The sequence below is a fragment of the Nothoprocta perdicaria genome, unplaced genomic scaffold, assembly GCF_003342845.1.
Source record: "Nothoprocta perdicaria isolate Ctin4 unplaced genomic scaffold, notPer1 scaffold_209, whole genome shotgun sequence".
In the NCBI taxonomy this organism is placed as follows: Eukaryota; Metazoa; Chordata; class Aves; order Tinamiformes; family Tinamidae; genus Nothoprocta; species Nothoprocta perdicaria.
The window spans coordinates 1,020,733-1,041,326 of NW_020455305.1; the positions used below are offsets into that span (position 1 = coordinate 1,020,733).

Here is a 20,594-nt window from a genome sequence, read left to right on the forward strand (position 1 = left end):
CATTAGAAACTCCTTTAGATCCATGGAAATTATATGCAAACCGTATAATGTATTTGCTTGTATTGATGTAACTTATTTAGTGTAATATCCTTTTACATGTAATTTTGATTAACCTTAGTGAAGCGAGGCCTGACAACGAACATGACCTGTCTGAAGGATTTTATGAACAACCCCAAAAGAAAAGAACTTCTAGTTGGTATGTTGTTTGTTTTTGTTATTGTTTTCTGTTTCTGCTGTTTTTTTCTAGATGGTACGCTTTTGCATTTCTTTTGAAATGTAAGGTAATATTTTAGATGCGGTTTAATTTTATGTAAGTTATGTAAGTTCATTTTATGTTGTTATTTTTAGGTTATATCTTAAATGCACACAACTTTTTAAAGCTTGTCTTAATATCCAGAGCACTGTAAACGCTGTCTGTTCTATACATTGTTAGATGACTTGTTCCTGAAGAATTTACTTCCACAAAGACACTTGTAAATTCTCATCTGGTAATTCTTTGTGGATTTCCAGTTGTGCTGATAGACACGTTTCTTTCTGATCTTTTTGCTCACTGAAAATCTAATCTAATCAGAAAATCTAATACAAACCTAATTCTTCTTCCTAGATTGAGGATTCTCTAAGACAAATTACCTAATGAAGTTTATGAATTATTTGAATATTATTTATGTTTCATATGATTTGAATTAGTAAATGAACTCAGATAGTCTTAACAATAACACAAAATATTAAAATTCTAAGTAATAACACAAAATATTTAATTTTAAGAGGTTCATCCACTCTCATTTGAAATGCAAGAAAAAGAGAATTGTCAGACTAATGATGTTCCCTAGACATTATTAATTCCTTGGTTTGTGGTTCTGGAGATGCTTAAGATAACTACAGTAATTTGCTAGTAAATGAACAACAACAACAACAAAGTATGTTAATATGGAATTGAGTTTCTCTGAAAACCCATACAGTTGTCTCCAGCTCTGTTCAGTCAACAAAAAGCATAAAGTGTATGTTGAATCACTGGTAAAAGTGGAAAGTAAGGTTCTTTAGCAAATCCTTTGAAATGAACAATGGAAAAAAGAAAAAGAAAAAGAAAGAAAGAAAAGAAACTCCTTATGCAAAAAATGCATTCTGATACATTAGATTTGAGTTACATCCCTTGACATTACATATGGGTTGCTTACTGCCAACTGAAAGAAGAATACATGTGCTACATTTTGTTCTTTATAAAAGTTACAGTGACTTTATTGAAAGGGGCGAAGTTTACACAGACTACTTAAGGTTGACAAGGAGTGCACCAGTATGAACTGTGTTGTAGGTTCCTAATACAGTGGTGTTCAGGAAATTCTAGCCTAATCGAGTCGAAATTCTAGCCTAATACAGGAAATTCTAGCCTAATTGAGTCTCTGAATTCTGCCTATGCCAGTATTTTCCTTTCTAAATCCTGATTTCAATGTTGCTCTACAGAGCAGCTGCAATTTGGAAATAAGCCCAAAGGTTTACTTCACTACTCCAGCCTGAGCTTTTCAAATTGAACTATTGCTTCATTGAAGTTACTACTGATGCTTGGAAATGCCTGTCTGTATTCAAGAGCACTGCTATTGAATGGGCTGGTGGTTGTTGAGATCTTGAAGTCGGACCTTAGGGAGAAGGCCAGCAAGGTGAACATCATGGTAGCTGTGTCTCCTTCCTCTTGATCAGACAGTCTGAAACGAGCTGTCTGGAAGAAGGTCTGTAACTGGAAGAAGTCTTCCAAATGAGAGTCCAACTTTGGGGGCGGATCTTAGCCACCCTGACATCTGCTGAGAAAGTATCACGGCAAAGTGCAACCGATCTCAGTGTGAATTGAGCCCAGTTTTTCATGCAGCTGCTGCATGGGCCAACAAGGAGAAGTGTTCAGCTGGATCTGCTACCTGCAAAGAAAGGGAAAGTGATCAGGAATGTAACGGTGAATGGCAGCCTTAGTTAAAACGAACCTGAGTCGATAAGAATTTAAAATCATCTAGGGAATGAGGAAGTCAAGTATTAGAACAATGACCCTGGAATTCAGGAGAACAAACTTGGCTTCTTCAGGAAACTGTAAGGAAACTGTAGTAATCAGGAAAAGACACCCAAAAGAACTCATCATCCTTCAGATAAAACCTCTTTATAGTACAAAAATGGTCTATTCTGCCATGCAAGAAAATGGGTGAGCATAGCAGTGTGTATTAAAAGGCAACTCCAAACTAGGTTTTTGTGCAAAAGGGAAGCACACAGAAAGTAGAAGCAGAGACAAGCTACCAAGAAGCAATTGTTTTGCTCAAGTATTTAGGATGGAATTAAGTGAGACGAAGTTTTGTTGGAGGTTATAGGGATGTAAGGGCAGCATGAAGGTGTCTGTCAGTATCACAGAATGATTCGCCCTGGATCATATCCAGGTGGGTTATGAATATCTCCAGAGCAGAAGACTTCACCAGCCCTCTGGGCAACCTCTTCCAATACTCTTATCACCCTCACAGTCAAGAAATTTTTCCTCATATTCAGATGGAGCTTTCTGTGTTTCATTTTGTGCCCATTCCCTCTTGTCCTATTGCTGAGCCCTGCTGAAAATAGCCCCATCTCCTTGACACTGTCCCTTAAGATATTTGTGTACATTAATAAGATCCCCTCTCAGTCTTCTCTTCTCAGGATAAAGAGGCCCAGCTCTTTCAGCCTTTCCTCAAAAGAGAGATGCTTCAGTCCCTCTAGTATTATAGCAGCAAAAGAGAAACTTGGGACCACTGCTGAATAGAGAAAATAGTCTTATGATGAGAGACATGTAAAGGCTGAGATATCTGCCTTTTTCTTTCTTCCTTTGGTCTTTACTGGTAAACTGTGCCTCCAGATCTTTATGTGCAGTTGCAAAGTTTTGGGGAGAGTGCTATGTGCTCTGGAGCAGGATCAGTTCAGGATCAGATTAGCAGGAATAACAAACTGAACATGTACAAGACAGCAGGACAGGATGACATGTACCTGGTGTTGAGAAAGTGGCTGCTCTTTGTTCTTTGAAAGGTCGTGATGATCAAGGGAGTTCCCTGATGACTTGAAGAAAGCAAATGTCATGCTTATCTTCAGAAAGTTAAGAAGCAGAATCCATATAGCTACAGGCTCACCCAGACCACGGCAATATTATGGGGCAAGTCCTCATGGAGGTAATTTACTGGTACATGAAGGAAAAAGGTGACTGGGAATAGCCTGTGTGGATTTACCAAAGACAACTTATAATGTGGATAATGTGACCCTGAGAGGTGACTGGTAGGAACACCAGGGAAATATGCAATGTCACATTTGTTTGTGGCACGCTGAGTTGAATCAGTCTTGAGTCAGAAAGTCTATACAACTTTCCTTTCTGATGAAGACATAGTTCGGCAATGTGCATGACTTCAGGCTTGCTACGTTTAGCTGCCTTACAGCCTGTTTCGTTAGTCTTCAAATATTCATTGCAACTTTATTTTGTTATAATGTGCTATCCAGAACTATTTGTTTTGTCTTGCAAAGCTATTTCACTGCCTCACATGTCCAGATGTATATGCATAGTACAGCCATGTCTTTTTCAGATGTGCTGAAAATCTAGACAGAAGTAGCAGCTGTGCTCTGAAAACATCAATTTATTATTCTCTTGCATCACTGGTTCTTTCTTTACTAGGTATTGAAGTGCATTCTTGCTCTAGTAAGTATGCTTTGAAACAACAGATTCTTACGATATTATAATGCTGTAAAGCCTAATGGTTTTGACTTGTTTCCCTGCAAGCGACTCTTGCCCCAGGACTATAGAGTATTTGAGCCCTTCAAAATGTCAGTCTCTTAAGAAACACGGTCAGGCAGCACATATCCAAACAGTCACCTGTTGTTTGGCCTTGCAATTGTCATTTCTTTGTGTGCCTGTGACTAGCTGCCCAAAGCAGATTCAACGAAGGGAATTCAAGAATCTTAATCTAGCTGCCACTGTGATATTGTAGAGTTTTTAAACACGCCCAGAATCAGTATGCATATCTATGAAGTTGTTGAAATAAATGTATGGCTTAGAAGTGATATGTGTTCTTCTCAACAATGGAAATAATATATTTGTCATATTTGTTAGTAACTGTTGCTTAAATGCTATCTATTGAGGGCCTAACATTATATGTTGACTGCTGTGATATAGAAGTACTATCTTTGTTTTTGGACAAAAAAGATTACAAGATTGTTTTGGACTGAAAAGATTACAAGATTGCAAGATGATGCAACAAATACTGTAGTATTGAGTCTTTGACTTTTACCTCCCTCTTGCTATGTTTCTACAGAGCAATACCATTTGGAAACAGAAAGCTCTAGAGTTCTTGGTGTGTATGTAAAATAATTGTGATCAGAATTTGGTAAGTATTAACTTTTGTGCAGTTTTACTAGTGAAGGAGTCATTGATTACTGATCAAACTCATTTGAAGACAACATTAATTTCGAAAGAATATTTTTATGGGCTTTGCTCTTTGAAAAGCTAGTGCAGCTATAACACAATCCCAGATCCAAATGTTTTGCTGGATTAAATTCAAGCTATAACTTACTCCTTGCATTCTGCATCGTTCCTCTGTCTGTTGAGTCACCCTCACAAGCAGTATCAGAATTTGAACAAGGGCAGTGCTGCTGCTTGCTGCCACTATCTAGTGGGACTGTTGAGGCACCGAGTGCCAGGAGATAGTCCAGGCTTGCTGCCTGTGGTGCTGCAGCAAAACTGCTGGTGCAAAACAGGACAGCAGGGGAAAACACGATGATAACAGAGCACAGCTGCTGCTGCTGCTGCTGCTGCTGCTGCTGCTGCTGTGGAGAAGTTGTGTCAGTTCAGCTACTTTTACCAGGGGTGCAGTAAGCCTTGCTTTGTCTTTTAAATTAATATTAGTAAAGTATCTATCCATTTATCTTTGTCATTTCTCTCCGTGTAAGTCTCATTTCTTTAAATACTGTAAATTCCAAATTTTCATTTGAATCTGATTTTTTTTTTCAATCCTTAAGTCACATGTAGAGTGTTTCAAATTGTTAAGTTCACCACCACGTGGTGAACTTAACTTTTTTTTTTTTGGTTAGTCTTCTGTTTGTGACAGGACTCACAGTTATTTCTTGCAGAATAAAACTACCCCTATACTTTACCTATTACATTTGGATGTATCACTTTTTTTCTTTTATGGATGTCCGGACAACTTTTTATTATCCATCCACACTGAAAGCTTTCATCTATTAAGACTGAGATAAACTGTTCCTGTCTTTCCATTGGTTCTTCATAGCCTCTCTGCATAAAAACTTAATAGCTGCAGGAATAACAAAAAAGGCTGGGATGAAGAAGCAAAATGTGCACAAAGTCAGTCAGTCACCTCTGTCAGTTAGTGGTTCACAGAATTCAGCACACACTTTTCTGAAAGATTTCTGGCTAATGCCCTAGCTGCCGGTTGAATTGCGATCACTTTTTTGATATCTGTAGTTTCAAATTGCAGTTACTGGGACTCTGCTGACTTGTTAAATGACTTCAGCTTGAATGGAAGTGTCATTTTTACAACTTCATGCAGATTAGCAGTTTGATCTTGATTTTTATTTGGGAAAAAAATGTTTTTGTTGTTAAGAAGAACAGGAGAAAAACACTTGATGCAACCTCGGAGTTTTGGCCTTCTCAGTAATTTTTCACTAACTTTTAGTGCCCTTTTATTTTTTCTCTTAGGAAACTCTTAACTGGAATCAAACTTTTTGTTTCAGTATGAGCAGTATAATGCAAAAGTTTCATAGGCTCCTGATAACTCATATAGCTACAAACACATGAAGGACCATCTTCCTCTGCACTAAGACATAATGGCTTTGCAAGGATGTCTGAACCGGTGACTCTTCTGCTTTTCAGACTGGAGGTCCTCGCAGTGGTGTCAATGAGTGAGTGTCTGGGAGGCTTCAGTGGCTTCTCACAGTAGGACCTCCTCCCATGAGACAAGTTCAGTGATGGGCATTCAGAAGGACACAGGTTCTGTGGCGTGTGATGAAGTACCTTCCCTGCCAGAATGCCACAGGATGGGCAAAATTGGAGGAATCAACAAGCACGTACAAGATTAAGGAACATAACTGATCAGGGACTTTCCTATCCCACTTCTTCTGCCCCATAAGCTTCATCTGGGAGACACTCAAAAAGCTCACCTTCACAAAGCTGTTCTTACAACAGTGCTGAGTCTAGGAATATGTGCATGTGTTTTGCAAATCCTGCTTCTTCAGGAAGAGGTAGCTCCAGGTGGAATGAGGAATCTAGGTTTCTGGAATACACACAACAGAAGCCAGACTACAGCAGTGATTGGAGGTCACATAATTACTGCTTTTCTGGGAGCTGTTCACACGGAGACTACCAGCATTGCAGAATGTCAGGTAAGATGAAGATGTTGTTGGTCCCTTTATTTTGAAAAGACTTTGAAAAAGGATATGCCTACAACGACCAGCATGCAAAACAGTGGGCTCTGTATGATTCAGCATTTCAAAGTAAGTTTGTGATTAGTTCTCATGTAAAGGAGTTATATCAGAAATATGTTGATGTCAGGCAAAAGCCAATCACCCTTTTAAGTCTTTTCTTCTACCCACAAAGAAAGAAAGATTTACTTTTGTTATCTATTTCAGGAAAATATTTATTGAAAATACAGGTTTATTTCAAATTTCGTCACAAAAATTCAAAGTCAACTCAGTTAATGTTTTATGATTAGTGTTTTTAATATTTATATATATATGTGTGTGTATATTTTTTTTCTTTAAAAATTGATACACTGTATTTCTATTTAGCAGAACGAGAGTGTCACAGTTACTCTGCTATCTGGGCTTAATGTGCTATTATATGAGAAAAATGTACCTATCCCCCAGACTGTTTATTTTACTTGTTTCCAGTTTTGTGACATAAAAAGAGACAGATGGGAAATATATGCAGACTTTTAAATCCCGTAATTCAGAATGAATCTGGTAAAAAATGACTTGAAGTCTAATCTGTACATTAGAATTTATGGGAGAATCAGCTAAAATAATGGTCAGAGACAGGTTCTTTAATCAAAATGACATGCTGGAAAACATCTGTCTGTCCATGATGTTTATCAGTGGCTCGTACTTAACTTTTCCTTACATTCCTGAGCAGTAAGTTGAGGTGACACTGTGGCTGTCTGCCTTTAGACATATTCTTGTAAGCTCGTGCTATCTTGTGCTATGTGCTCCAGGTCTTCTTTATTCCTCACGTGCAATTGCTACCTGCAGTGCAATTCTATTTTTCTCAGTTCCTTTCAGTCGCAGGGATGAGGCAGAGCTCGAGCTGCAACACAGCTTCCTCTTGGTCTCTTTTTATCCATCTATCTTTGCACAATTTGGAAATGGAGAGCTCCGGCGTATGGTTTCTGTCGTGGCAGCCCCCGATGCGCCTTGGACCTTGGCACGCAGCTCTCACCTCCCCAGTGAGTGCCCAGACGCCTCTGCTCCCCACTGCCCAACGCCCTTTTCTTATCAAACAGATGGAGCCAAGGGCTGTACTAGCTGCTTTCAAACACGCAGCATTTCTCTTATCACAGTAACACACTGCTGTGTGAAGTCCAAAGTCCCGGCATTCACAGGACGAGGGGGAAAAAAAGGCACCTACAGGGTGCAACTCTGCAAAGGGATCACTTGCCTCTGTCAGGAGTGAATTTTTTAAAAAAATTATTATTTTTAAATTTCTTTTTTTCCCTCTAGGGCTATATAAAATTGTGAGTTCTAAGTATCATGGCTTCATCTGGAGGATTTCTGTGACTTCTTCCCTCCTTCTGCAGGGCCAGGCTAAATAATAAATCAGGCTGGTTTCCTATGCAGCGTCTCTCGCTCCATCAGTTTTTGCCAACGGAGACATCCACCCTGAGGACCTGCCTGTTTTCCCTTCTCTTCTAGTCCCGGCAGCATGATACCTGAGAGATGGTGATTTACACTGACTTATTCCTTCTCTCTCAGTTCAACTCCGCCACCTTTGATGGAGGATTCAGCTGATAATTTGCTCCTCTTATTATAAAGCCAGGTACCTGTTTAAAGCTCCATCTTGTAAAAACAAAACTTTGGCTGTCCCCAAAGGCACCAGGTAATGAGACGTCAAGGAGCAGGGGGGAGGTCTTGAGACCTAGGCCCTGAGAGCTCTGCCACCCTGCCAGTTATTTTTCAGTAAGATACACAAGCAGAGACCTCTCTCCACTCCTGTTTTTATTGGCTGTTTTTCTTGAATTACCTTCTGGCTACTCCTCACACACAGAAATCCTCCTGTTCCCATTGCTCCAGACTCTGGTCCTTCATCAAGAAATAATCTTTATGAGTCTCCACTGACAGCCTGCAGAGCATCGCTATTTAAATGCTTGTTATCCTTCGGCACTAACACAACTATACCATCAACTTTGACGTTAAGTCAAGATTTTTAAGGCTATACCAGAACCCTTTGAACTAATACCAAATTTCCTTATGAAACTGTTGTTAAAAGTCCAAGTAGAACCTGTGTTGGGGGATAAACTGTAAACTTCCCAGCCAATAAAATGATCTGTGATTTCTGGCAAAAAGGTCTGGATACAACAGCCTCTCTCAATTCCCTGCAGTATTCCTCAGTTTCCTTGAGTGATCTCTCCAAAAGCCTGCTGTTTGGTCTGCAGCCATGGAGCCACATCTCTCAGGCCTAAATGAGAGATGCCTTCTTTTGTAAAGCTCTTACTTTCCAGTTGAATTTCTTTTTAAACAACCATTTTTCCCCTTCCCAAACTTCACCAGCTAAAAGCCACACGGTAGGTATTCTAAGAACCTGCTACAAGCTATAGTTTTGCTCTAAACCATGGAAAAATAAACCACAGAAACGTAACCACCCACCCCCCCTAAAATGATGTGCAAAAGAAAACTACAAAAAGTTAGTCAAGTATTTGTACTTAATTTTAAACTCTGTATTAAAAATGAATACATTAAATTTCTATAAAAGTAAGGCACATGCAAAACATGCTGTACAAGTCTGACTTTTAAATTTCTTTACAAACTAACAAGCACTATTTTAATTTGGCCTTTCTAAAGTGTCATTTTGCTCTATGCAAGATACATGGAAGAAAGTTAAAGTGACGTGACACTGGTTAAATATAGATTCTGTGCTTTCTATGCTGCAGTAAGCATGATATGTTCAGGTGGTACAACAGTAAAAAGTAAAATGCAACAGACAGTACAGAAGTTATGAAAGTAGTGACCAACGTACAAATTTAAGAATGAGAAGTTGTACCCATTTCGATATATCAGTAATCTTATTCAGTACATGATGATTTGGCAGCTCCAGTCTGTAAAAATGTCAGTGCACAATCCTTAGCTGTCACCGTCATACAATGCTGAAGACCATAGAAAGATACTGCTCATAGGACACTTGGATCCAGCCGTCCTGATCAGTATCGTAACGTCTGAATACATCAGTCAGCCTCTGAAAAGAAAAGAATAAAACTGTGACTAGTTTTTGAAAGGCAAGGAGGCTCATAAGACACGTTCATAAAACATTTCAGAGTCATAGATCTAGAGAGGGAAATCAGTGAGAATTCAAATTCTCACTTTCTACCAAATATAGTGTTATTGGGATCTCACTTGCTTCCCTGAAGCCCCTCAGTTACCCAAGAGTATTTAACAACGATAGGAAAGACAGATAACGGACCAATACAAATCCCAGATGGCTTCACAAACACCAACTAAATGACATTCTCTTTTAAAGAGCTCTTCAAACAGAGCACAGTTAGCCCCAGTTACACAAGTGCAGTTACACAAGTGAGTAAGTTACACAAGAACATAAGCACAACTTGATGTTACAGCAGCAAGAAGCAGCTATAAGCGTAAGGCTATAAAGGAACAAAATTACATGTTTGCAAATAAGGAAATAATATTTCAGCACCGTTCTCTTCCTGTTACATGTCAGAAAACATTTCTGGCACAACGCTGGCCACTGTAAGAAATAAAAAAAATCCTTCCTTTTCCTAGAAGTTTAGCTTGTCCATTGCTACAGCTTCCCAATGTTTCTCAAAGCTTTATGTGCATTACAAAAGAGTGAGAATAGTTAAGTATCGAAGGAAGAAATTACTTAGTGATGGGTTTTTAGGTCTTAAAACATAACTACAAGAATTTTAGTTGTCCCTCATGTATGCATTCATATATATATTTGCTACAAAAGGTATCCCGAAAGGCTTAAGTGTCCTTTACTACAGAACGACCCTTGCAGGGCAGCAATTAAGAAAGACCAACTAATCCATTAGACCAGTCAAATTCTTTTTTAATTAGTCTGGCCTTAAACAGAGATATGTACAGAGCCCTATAACCTAGATTAAGAGAATTTAACTTCTGATTATGTTGAAAATTATACCATGGGGACATGACACTCTAGTTCTAACGCACCCAAGATTTGGAAGGAAAGTATTTATTAGGCTAGTGGAAATAGTATTAAGTGTTTTCTTTTTAATACCATTGAGACTATTTTGTGTTATTTTTCCTCATAAATAAGTCAAAAAATATATGAAGTTTAAGTGATAAAAACAGGTAACAGATGAAGAAAATAAAAGCAAGATGTTTCTAACATCTCTTGTCCACTTTATTTAAATGGGTGTTTATTTATAAGCAAGTATATATAGTCAAAAGGAAAAGTTTAAGGAACAATATATTGTTTTTCCAATTGCAAGTTAAAATACATTTTCTTCTTTTTTACCTGTAAGACAACACAGCACTGAATAAAGTCATCAAAAGCAACTTGTCCTCTTCCTTGTCTGTCAAATTTCCGAATTAGGATGTCATAGAATTGGTCAGACAGCCGATAACCTTGGAAAAAGAAGAAATGCTTTAAGAGGCTTCCCTAGATAACCTAACTCTCTTCACAGAATGACTGTAGTCACTTAAAGGGCAAGTAAAAGGTACAAAAAAAAGAGAGAAAACAATAAGCGGTTACAAGAGAATAATGTTTTGGGGTTTTTTTTTGTGAGTATATCTACTGTATAATAACAGCATTAAGCTGAAATGCACTCAAAAGACTCATGCTCAATAATGATGTAAAGGCACAACAAATAATTACTGATTAAACTAACTAGTGGGTTGAGAGAACTGTTTAGGGCTGCATCTCAGATTTTTAAAGATGATATTTTTAAAGCTTTTTAAAGAAAGCACTAAAGTGCTTTCTCTGCCAGAATGCTACTGTCGCTTGTAGATTGCTACTGAGACAGCTGGCTTCATGTCAAAATGGGGAACGCTCTTAAGTCTCCTCCTAAGTTTTAAATGTTTAACTGAAATATTGGTAGTGATCTCAGGGGATAATAGGCAGAAAATATTCCATATTTACAGAAAAAATGAAACCAGGAATGTCAATAAACAAAGAGGCCAAAAAGAAAAGTGCTTGCAGCGTGGGACCCTTAAAAGGCACCTTAAACCCGAAACAGGTACCTGCATTTCATCCATCCATTTTTCTTTTTAGTCACGTTTGTCATAGTACAGCCCTTGCCGTAAGCTCATTTAACAACGCAAGCCTATGAAAAAGCTATAATTACAAATGAATTACCAAAACCTGTTAGTGCTTGCTTTAGCTCATTTTTGTCAATCATTCCAGAATTGTCTCTATCATACGTTCGAAAGACGTTCTGCCAGTCTGAGATATACTTCCACACTCCCGTGAATTCATTGAAGTTCACACCACCTTTGTTTTCTCTGTCAAACATGCCTGAAGCAAAGGAAAGAAACAGATGTCTAAAACACAAGTCTTCAAATAAAGACTTTTTTTAAGGGAAATGAGGGCACTTCGGAAAGTTCTGAAGAAAATGAGAAATTTCTGAGATAGAAGTGATAGAAGTTCTATTAATCCAAAGCAAATACAGAAGTTTTTGAAAGATAAAAAGATTTAAAAAAAAAAAAAGAAAAAGAAAAAGAAAAGAAAGACCAGGATGAATCACATAATAATGCTTATTCTTTCCTGGGCTTTCATTTCTAACATGAAAGCAAAAAGATTTAGGGCTTGACTGATCAACTGATCACCCAGTGACAAAACTGGAGATACTGTTACTCTTTTCTAAGGATTCAAGAGATTCTAAAGTGCCCAACATGCACTGACTGCTAAAGTGCTGAAATGTTAAACTGCATTTGATCTACCAATACTTGTCCAGACTGTGCCTTTTTTATACAAATAGCATGTTGCACAGTGACAGAATTCTGATCCTGCTGAATATTTATCAAAAAACATACCAAAATAGTATGTCCTTAAGATTTAAATGCATCTTCTCTTCTACCACAACCATCTTTATTTTATCTGAAGTTCTGGGCTCCCCAGTACGAAAGGGATGTGGAGTTGCTGGAGAGAGTCCAGCGCAGGGCTACCAGGATGATCAGGGGCCTGGAACATCTGCCCTATGAGCAAAGGCTGAGGGAGCTGGGTCTGTTCAGCCTGGAGAAGAGGAGGCTGAGGGGGGACCTGATCAGCGTGTATAAATACCTCAAGGGAGGCAGTGAGGAGGAGGGGGCTGGCCTCTTTTCAGTGGTGGACAGCGATAGGACTAGAGGAAACGGCCACAAGCTGAGGCACCAGAAGTTCCACAGGAACTTAAGAAAACATTTCTTGACAGTGAGGGTGTCAGAGCCCTGGAACAGGCTGCCCAGAGAGGTTGTGGAGTCTCCTCCTTTGGAGATCTTTAAAACCCGCTTGGATGCAGCCCTGTGCCCTGTGCTCTAGGTGACCCTGCGTGAGCAGGGAGGTTGGACTAGATGACCCCTGAGGTCCCTTCCAACCTTAAGGATTCTATGATCTTCCACATCGCTGCAATGTATTTTAAGATGCATTAAAAAAAAAAGAAAAAAAAGTAAAGTAAATCTGTTTTGTCTTTCTGGAGCACACCAGAGGATGTAAATGTAACAGGAAAAAATACAATAAGACAGTATCTGCATAATGCCTTTTTAATTTTTTAAAGCTGACAATTTCCCTATACCCTTATTGCATTCGTTCTCTGTTCAGTTGTCCTGTACCATTTTCTCGGGCTACTTTCACAAGTGCAAATACGTAAGTACCAAAGGAGTACATTCCTGTTTTTCAAAGTCACCATTATTTCCATGTGTCTTACTAACATTAGGCTTCCACAGGATGGAAGAGTGAAATACTGTCTTATATTGAAAGACCAACTTATTAATACTATGACCAATTAAACTGCTTCAGAAGGCCTTGACAAAAGGCATTTGTTAAACATTTCTATTTGTAATTATTTGTCAAGAGCCATGCAACAACAGGTGGAGTCCTCAATCACCTGAGCAGATCACAAAATAACAACATATCCTGAACACTTCACATAACTCAGTTATACTCACCAAGAATTGACCGGACTGTTGCTGGATTAAAAGGAGTCCAGGTACCTGAAACAGGAAGAACTAATCAGTTCCTCGATACTAAGGAACACTTGAAAAAAATTCAACCAAACAGCATTAAAAAAACAGATGAGAACTTGCACAGTGAATTTAGAGCTAGATGAAGCAGAGCTAGCACACGATTAAAACAAGGCTGCTTTGAGGTAACTAAGCTGTTGACTAATCCAGGGACTTCTACATAGAAACCAAAATACATTCTTCAGGCTGCACAAAAACAAAACACACACACACACACACACACACACACACACACACACACACACACAACCATAGTTCTTCCACTGATTGGAGCAGACTAATTGTAAGGAATAAATGTTGTTTAGTTGTTTAGTATAAATCCCAGTTTTGTTCAATGAAGTGTTAATTTAAATCATAATTTTCAGACCAGTAAGAAATGCTGCTTCTTAAAGGTGCTTGAGCAGGAATCACTTGAGGAGCTTTTTTCTTCTTCTCTCTCTCTCTTTTTTTTTTCCTTCTTCTTTTACCTTTCTTCTCTGAATTCCTGAATTTTGAGAGCAGCTACTCATGTTGGAATAGTTTCTTCTAGGTTGGAAGCATTCCACAGCAGTAAGAAATGTAAAGGTGTAGATTAAGACATACTGCTTCTCATCTGGAACCTCACTGTAACTTCTCTAGTCTTTGACAGTTGCAGGAAGATCAAAATGCTTTTATTAATTTCACTAAAGTCCAGGGACTTAAAACAGCCAATACAACCATGGGTACTGGACAGAAATTTGTGACAATGCAGTTGGTGACCACAAGTACCTAATGCTGGTATTAAGCAGCCTATGAAAAAACATTGCTGCTTTGCTGAATCAAAGGGCATTGGTGGAAGCTCTTGCTTATTCCAATGTGGAATTTCTCCTGTAACAGGAAGCTGTATGAATGTAAATCTGAAGATGCAGCAAAAGGTGGAAGAAGTCTGTACTGTACTATCACTGTTCATGTGACAATTTGCACATAGAAAGAAATATAAGGTCTGAGTTTGCAAAGAAAGAAGAGAATAAGTGTAAGAAACACCAGTAGTATAAAGAAAAACAGTGCCTTAGAGTTGTATGCTTTCTGATAGGGAACAGAAAAAAATGGAATTAGTAATAGTGTGGGAACATTTAGCTCTCACAGAATACAGAAAAACGTAAAAACACAGTTTAGAAGGTAATTTATTTCACGTTTAAATTTTCAGAGAGACAAATTCCATAAAGAAGATTGACTCCAAAGCTGAAGAACTGTGCTAGTTTCAGACTGTTCTAGTAAACTTAAAGGACTAATGCCTCCATCTCCCTTACTATACTTTATACAGCAGGAGAGAAAAAAAAGGAGGTATGATTTTATAGCTAGGTTTTTGTTTCATTTGGTTTTTATAGTTATAGGGTTTGCTTTTAGTTGCAAACAGCTCTACAGGGATGATAAATCTCTTCCAGATAAGTATATTGTTATTATATAAAACTTGCATTTTGAAAGCTGGATGTCAAGAACACCAAAATCCAACTTCAGTCTGTAATGAGAGCTCTGCATTCTTTGTTAAGGTTTTAGAAATAAATACATCCACATTCTTTCAGCCCATTGAGATTGCAGGACAGCTATGCACAATCATCTATTAGACAATATATTTTGAAAAGAATATAGAATTACTACTTTGATATATAAAATCTAGAATCTTTGGAATAAAGGAAATCTGGAAAATCAAGTTAATTTCTGTTTCTGGAAACATTTTGCCTAATAGTGAGTTAATTCGGTGGGGACTTGTCATAACTGCCAGCCATTGCAACTGCTAATCTGTACTGTAAGTAAGGAATTAAAATAGCTTCATACAATTTAATCATTTATATTTTTGTAATAAGTAGTGAAGATTATCAGATAAGATACTTCACAGAATACTAAATTTAAAGTGGCAGAGGCTGTTACAATCAGCACAATCTCCAATGAAATATATTACTTTAAACTTCAGCTTTTGCTGAAGGTTTTGTTCAGAACAAACTATTTTATTCAGGAATTAAGTTTGGGAACATGTTTAGTAGTAATGAGGAAGGAATATAAATCACTGTGCTTTAAAGGAAGTAGAGTTGAGAGAAAGAAGTGATGTGCATGCCTCTCTCCCTAGAATGCCAATCAATACCACAGGAATACCTGTTTGTAGTGCATTATTATTATCATGCATCAAACGCAGAAAACTTTCCTTGAAACCCAAAACTGAAGAACAAGAGGCTCACAAAAACAGGAGAAGAGGGAAGGGGTGATGATCCTCTCCTTAAGCCTTTGGCTGTAGATGGAATAGAGTTAAAGATGTAAAGAACTTCTTCCCCCACCAGCAAAGAATTCTGTCATGAAGCAATCAGCCTCATGAAACTTAACATTAAGTTTACAATCACTTACCTCATTGCTAATTTACAGACTTACCATTAGACAATGCCTGCTGAAGTTCATTATCAGATATTATTCCACTCCTATCTTTATCAACCCTGACAAAAAAAAAAAAAAAAAAAAAAAGTTGCAAGCTTTAAATGTGCAATTAACAGGTGCTCCTAACAGCTGTAGAAATCCAACCATTCCAGCTCCTACTCAACCTGTAGGGAACTTGTACTCAATTACCTTTTCCTTGGTAAACCATTTCACTGTACGACAAATGAAACATCTCACTGCGACTGATGAGACATACTGGAACAGGATACACACTGGAGAGACAGCTCTTCTAAACTAAGAAAAAGCCACTAATGTATCATGGAATGGTTGAAGTTGGAAGGGACCTCTAGAGATCATCCAGTTCAATCCCCCTGCTCCAGCAGGGACACCCAGAGCATGGGGCACAGGGCGGCATCCAGGCGGGTTGGGAAGACCTCCAGAGAAGGAGACTCCACAACCTCCCTGGGCAGCCTGTGCCAGGGCTCTGGCACCCTCACAGGGAAGAAGTTCTTCCTCACATGGAGATGGAGCTGCCTGTGTTTCAACTTGTACCCATTACCCCTTGTCCTGTCACTGGTCACCACTGAGAAGAGCTTGGCCCCTTCCTCCCTACATTCTCCCCTCAGGCATTTGTACAAGTTGATAAGATCCCCTCTCAACCTTCTCTTGATTAAGTATGATTAAGTGCATTATGATTTGCATATAGGCAAACATTCAAAAATGTGGAAATAACCTTGTGAAAGCCTGGCCCTTTTCTGGCATTCAAGCATATTTTAACAGTACACAGATACCAACTTCTGCCATGCTTTCACAGTATACAGACTTGGCAAGTGGAGATTTATCCTGAAATTAGGAAACTAAACCATTTGTACACAGTAGGATCACTCCCTTAGAAGGACACCTGAAGGTGACGGTGGCTTCATTCTACACAAGGGCTGTAGTGGCCGCTCAGGACTTTGTCTCCACCTTCGACTTGGGGGGGCTCAAACCTACAAACTCACATTTCTGAAGACTGCCACACTTAAGCAGTTAAGGGAAAGAGGAAGGAGAAGAGAGCTTTTTAGGTCAAAGGAAACAAACCAAAAAGCCTTGTGACTAGGGCTAGTGACCAAGGACCTATAAAATGGCAAGTCTCGCTGACATTTAGGCACGAGGAATGAATGACAAGCTGATCAGTTCCACAGGTTGTACCTATCTGCTTAATTTGATGCTTCCCACTTTTTGCCTTTGAGTAGGATCAATACCCCTCATTCCTTGTGCCACTGGCAATTTTTATTTTTCCTTAGTTACTTCCATTTCTAAGCAGAGTCATGCTTGGTTGGTCCTTCTGTAGAAGCCATTTTATTTATACTTTGCTATCTTTTTATAAACTTGTCAAGTTACTTCAATCATGTCATTTCTCAGGTAAGGAAAGAATCTAAACTGCATACAATATTCGAGTCGCAGGCATAAATTGCATATAAGTATACAACAGTAAAAAGAAACTCCCTTTTTATTTTCCATTCCTTTCCTAACACTTCCTAACATTTAATTTACCTTTTACAAGTGCTAAGTTGACATTTTCACACAAATGAGTGTGTACCTATAAGCTGGTCCTGAGCATCAGTCTGGTTAAAGAACATTCGTTTTACACATAAAATTTTGTTAAAATATATATATATTTTTATATATATATATAATTTTATATATATATATCACATATATATTCTGGATTTCATCAATCATTATAAGACCATCATCTTTCTTAAAACCAGGCAATCAGTATTTTAAGGTGCTCCCAGTGGTTTTTATACCAAGAGTGTAATAAGTAAATTTCATCTCATCGTTTATCTTTACTCCATCCTCACAAGCAGCCCCACTTTCTTCTTTCTGAGACCTTTAGTTCAGAGACTTTGAACTTTGTCCATCAGTGTGATTGATGACCACATATTCTTATTTTTTAGTCAGCTATTTATCCTTCTGTTTTACAGCTACTAAACTGCTTTAAAGGCCTTTGATACTCAACATTGTCGAAACCCCCTTGGAAACCTACGCAGATGTCAACTGCACCAGTTCTATCCATACCTAAACTCTCTCCTTACGAAATATACGCGGAGAATTATACAGTCCTTCGCCAGACAGGGTGTCCTTCAACAGAAGCCACGCTTCCCACTGGCCACATTGATTAAGATGGTTCCTACCAGTTTGCCTGGCACATTTGTCAGCTTGTTCCTCTGTTTCCTTCCAGATGTTTCAAAAACAAAGCGGCACTCATGGTTGTCACCCCATGCCCTCAGCTGAAGAGGTTTCTCCGCAAGGATTGGCACTGCATTCCACTGCATTCCCGAGTCACTCAAGAATTACCGAGCAAACACTATCCGGTTTTAGTGATTTATTGATTTTATCTACTCCTTATCTTCTTCTTCCAAGCTTTAGTCAAGAAGGATCCTCCTGTGTGTCTGCTATAAAGACAGGCGCAATCTCAGAACATCCCCCATTTCTCCCACAGGATACGGACACAAGAATCCCCAGTCAGCTTTACTGCTGGAAACACCTCAACAGCGGCACTTGCTCCAGCAGCAGCGGCCTATGGACCCCACCAGGTTCTGCTCCTGATGGATACGGCATCCTCAGGGTATCCTAGGGGGTCGCACGCTCTGCTTTCACACAAACATTCACGTTCCTTTCAGAAGCCTCCCTGTGTTTTCACGTCGACCCCTCGGAGGCTGCAACCCTTCCCGTTTCTCAGTGCACCGATTTCAGCATTTTCCTGGCAACCTTCCCTTATTTCGGGGCTAACCCACGCCCTTCCCAGGTCCGCGCTGCGAGCTCATTCCGGCAGGCCCCGAAGCGGCCGCGCACGGCGCCTTCCCAAGGGAAGCTCCGCCGCGGCCCCGCTCCCGCCGCTCCGCACGGCCTCACCTCTGGAACACGTTCCACAGGAAGCTCGGGTCGGCCAGCCCGGCCGCGCTGCCGCCGTTGGGCCTATAGTGGTAGCCGGCCGCCATCTCCCGGCGCAGCCCCTCGAGCCTGCGGAGCCCGGTCCCGGTCCCGGTCCCGATCCCTGCGCGCTGCAGTTCCGGGACGCGCTGGCCGGCGCGGCCCGTGACGTCACGAGCGGGGCAGGCGCGCGGCCCTGGCGGGCGGAGGCGGCGCCGCCCGGGGAACCCCGGGAGCCGCCGCCGCGACCGTTGCTCCAACGGCCGCCGCCGGCAGCGCGGGGGGAGCCGCGGCCCTTCCCTTGGGCCTGCGGCTCCGGGGCGCCTGCGCCAGCGCCACTGCTGCTTGGGTTGAATATCCGGGAAAACGCTCCCGAACTCGGGTTATTGTTAGTAATTTTAGGACCAGACCCTGCAAAGCTCCTTGCTTCTCCCAGGGAGAACCGTCTGTGTGCAGGGAGGTGCTGGCCCGCACGCAGCCCCTGTGCAACCAGCTCCTCTCGCTGCCGGAAAGGCGCATCCGCCTTCCCTCAGGAACAGGGGTCTGAACCCGGGAATGTTCTTAACGCTGGGGACACAGACAGCACTGAAGGCTGTCATAGTGTAAGGATGCAGAGAGGGGACGGCACGTGCCGTCCTGCTAGAAGTGCTGAAGGATGATTCACGTTGCTTAGTCTGAACAGCACAAATGCCCTGTAGTGGGGCAGGATCTTGATTAAAATCAACATTTTTTTTACTATTTAAATACATTTCAAACTTGTCAGGAAAACCCCTGCCTCCTTAAGAAAACTGTCTTCTTTCCAATACTAAAAGTCACACCCACAGATCAAAAGCCCTCCCCAGAGCAGGCACGATGAGTAAGCAGTATAATAATTGCATGCAAATTCCCAACCAGTGTGAGAGGGAGGTACAGATAGGGTTTGGGCAGGCAGGAGGGCGTGCTTATTTCCAGGAAGCCACAGAGGCCTGCGCAGCTCTGAAATAAATAAATAAGTGTAGCTCCGGACCGTGACTAGTGGCACATGGCACACAAATGGGCAGCAAATTCACTTTTCTGACAACAAAAGGATTATTTCCTGTACAGGAATGTGCTTAAGAAATTAATTTCCCCTTCTTGCCATTCTTAAAGCGGCAGCTCTACAGATTGTGCCAAGGAAACTACCATGTAATTCTTTCCAATTCACAGACCAGCATTCTGGGAAAGTAATGTCATGTTCTATTGAACAGAGATGACTACTGCTCTGTACAAACAACAGTTCAATGTGTTTAAAGTTCCAGGTTTGGAAATCCTGGTTATTTTTAAAACGCAGTGAACTCAAGGGTCAGCTCCTGAGCAGCAAGACAAGTCAAACAAGATGTCAGTTGCTACGTAGCCACTACCACCCTCAAAAGCCTTCGGCAGCTCAGTGAAACCCTCACTACAAATGGTGGGAAGCATGACCCGGCCATACACACACAGGAATTCCCTGTTCCTTTCCTGTCATCCACTGCTGGGATGCAGATTTATGACTCACGGGGAGGCTAGCAAAGAGAGAAGCTGGAAAAAGTAAATCACAAGTTTGTCATGTACAGCTCAGGAAGCATGAAGTAAAAGCATGACGCACGACGTAAATATGCGACCTTGACAGAATGGGCTAGTACCTTTTGCTAGCAGATTTGCTAAAGCAAAACTTCAAAGATTACCTTTCTTTCTTCCCACTCTTTCAGCTACTCTTATGTGATCATGGTATGGGCAAATCCTTCTGTGAAAAGTCATATGGAGAGAACACACAATGCTCTATTTTCCTGAGAGCATTAAATCTTCAGGAGAGCTAAGAGGGAAAGTTTTACTGGCCTCTACATCAAGCATGGTCAGAGTTGTCCAACCCAGCGGACACAAGAAAACTAAAAAAT

At 40.3% G+C, this 20,594-nt stretch overlaps 1 protein-coding gene across 3 annotated transcripts; it reads right to left on the reverse strand.

The window, feature by feature from the left end:
- Positions 1 to 1,878: 1,878 nt before the first annotated feature.
- PDCD6 (programmed cell death 6) lies at positions 1,879 to 18,785 on the reverse strand. Of its 3 annotated transcripts, XR_003249257.1 has the most exons (7): positions 18,685 to 18,785; positions 15,781 to 15,842; positions 13,327 to 13,371; positions 11,540 to 11,698; positions 10,700 to 10,809; positions 9,221 to 9,436; positions 1,879 to 1,904 (listed from the first exon to the last, which is right to left on the reverse strand). XR_003249257.1 is itself a non-coding variant. In XM_026038367.1 (6 exons), the coding sequence occupies exons 1-6, from the start codon at positions 18,768 to 18,770 to the stop codon at positions 9,338 to 9,340; spliced, it is 555 nt and encodes a 184-aa protein (XP_025894152.1). In that variant the 5' UTR covers positions 18,771 to 18,785; the 3' UTR covers positions 9,017 to 9,337. The 3 variants fall into 3 exon arrangements, 2 of the variants coding, with proteins under 2 accessions (XP_025894152.1, XP_025894151.1); XM_026038367.1 differs by lacking the exon at positions 1,879 to 1,904 and having other exon boundaries at positions 9,017 to 9,436; positions 11,546 to 11,698; XM_026038366.1 differs by lacking the exon at positions 1,879 to 1,904 and having other exon boundaries at positions 9,017 to 9,436.
- Between the last annotated feature and the right edge of the window lie 1,809 nt (positions 18,786 to 20,594).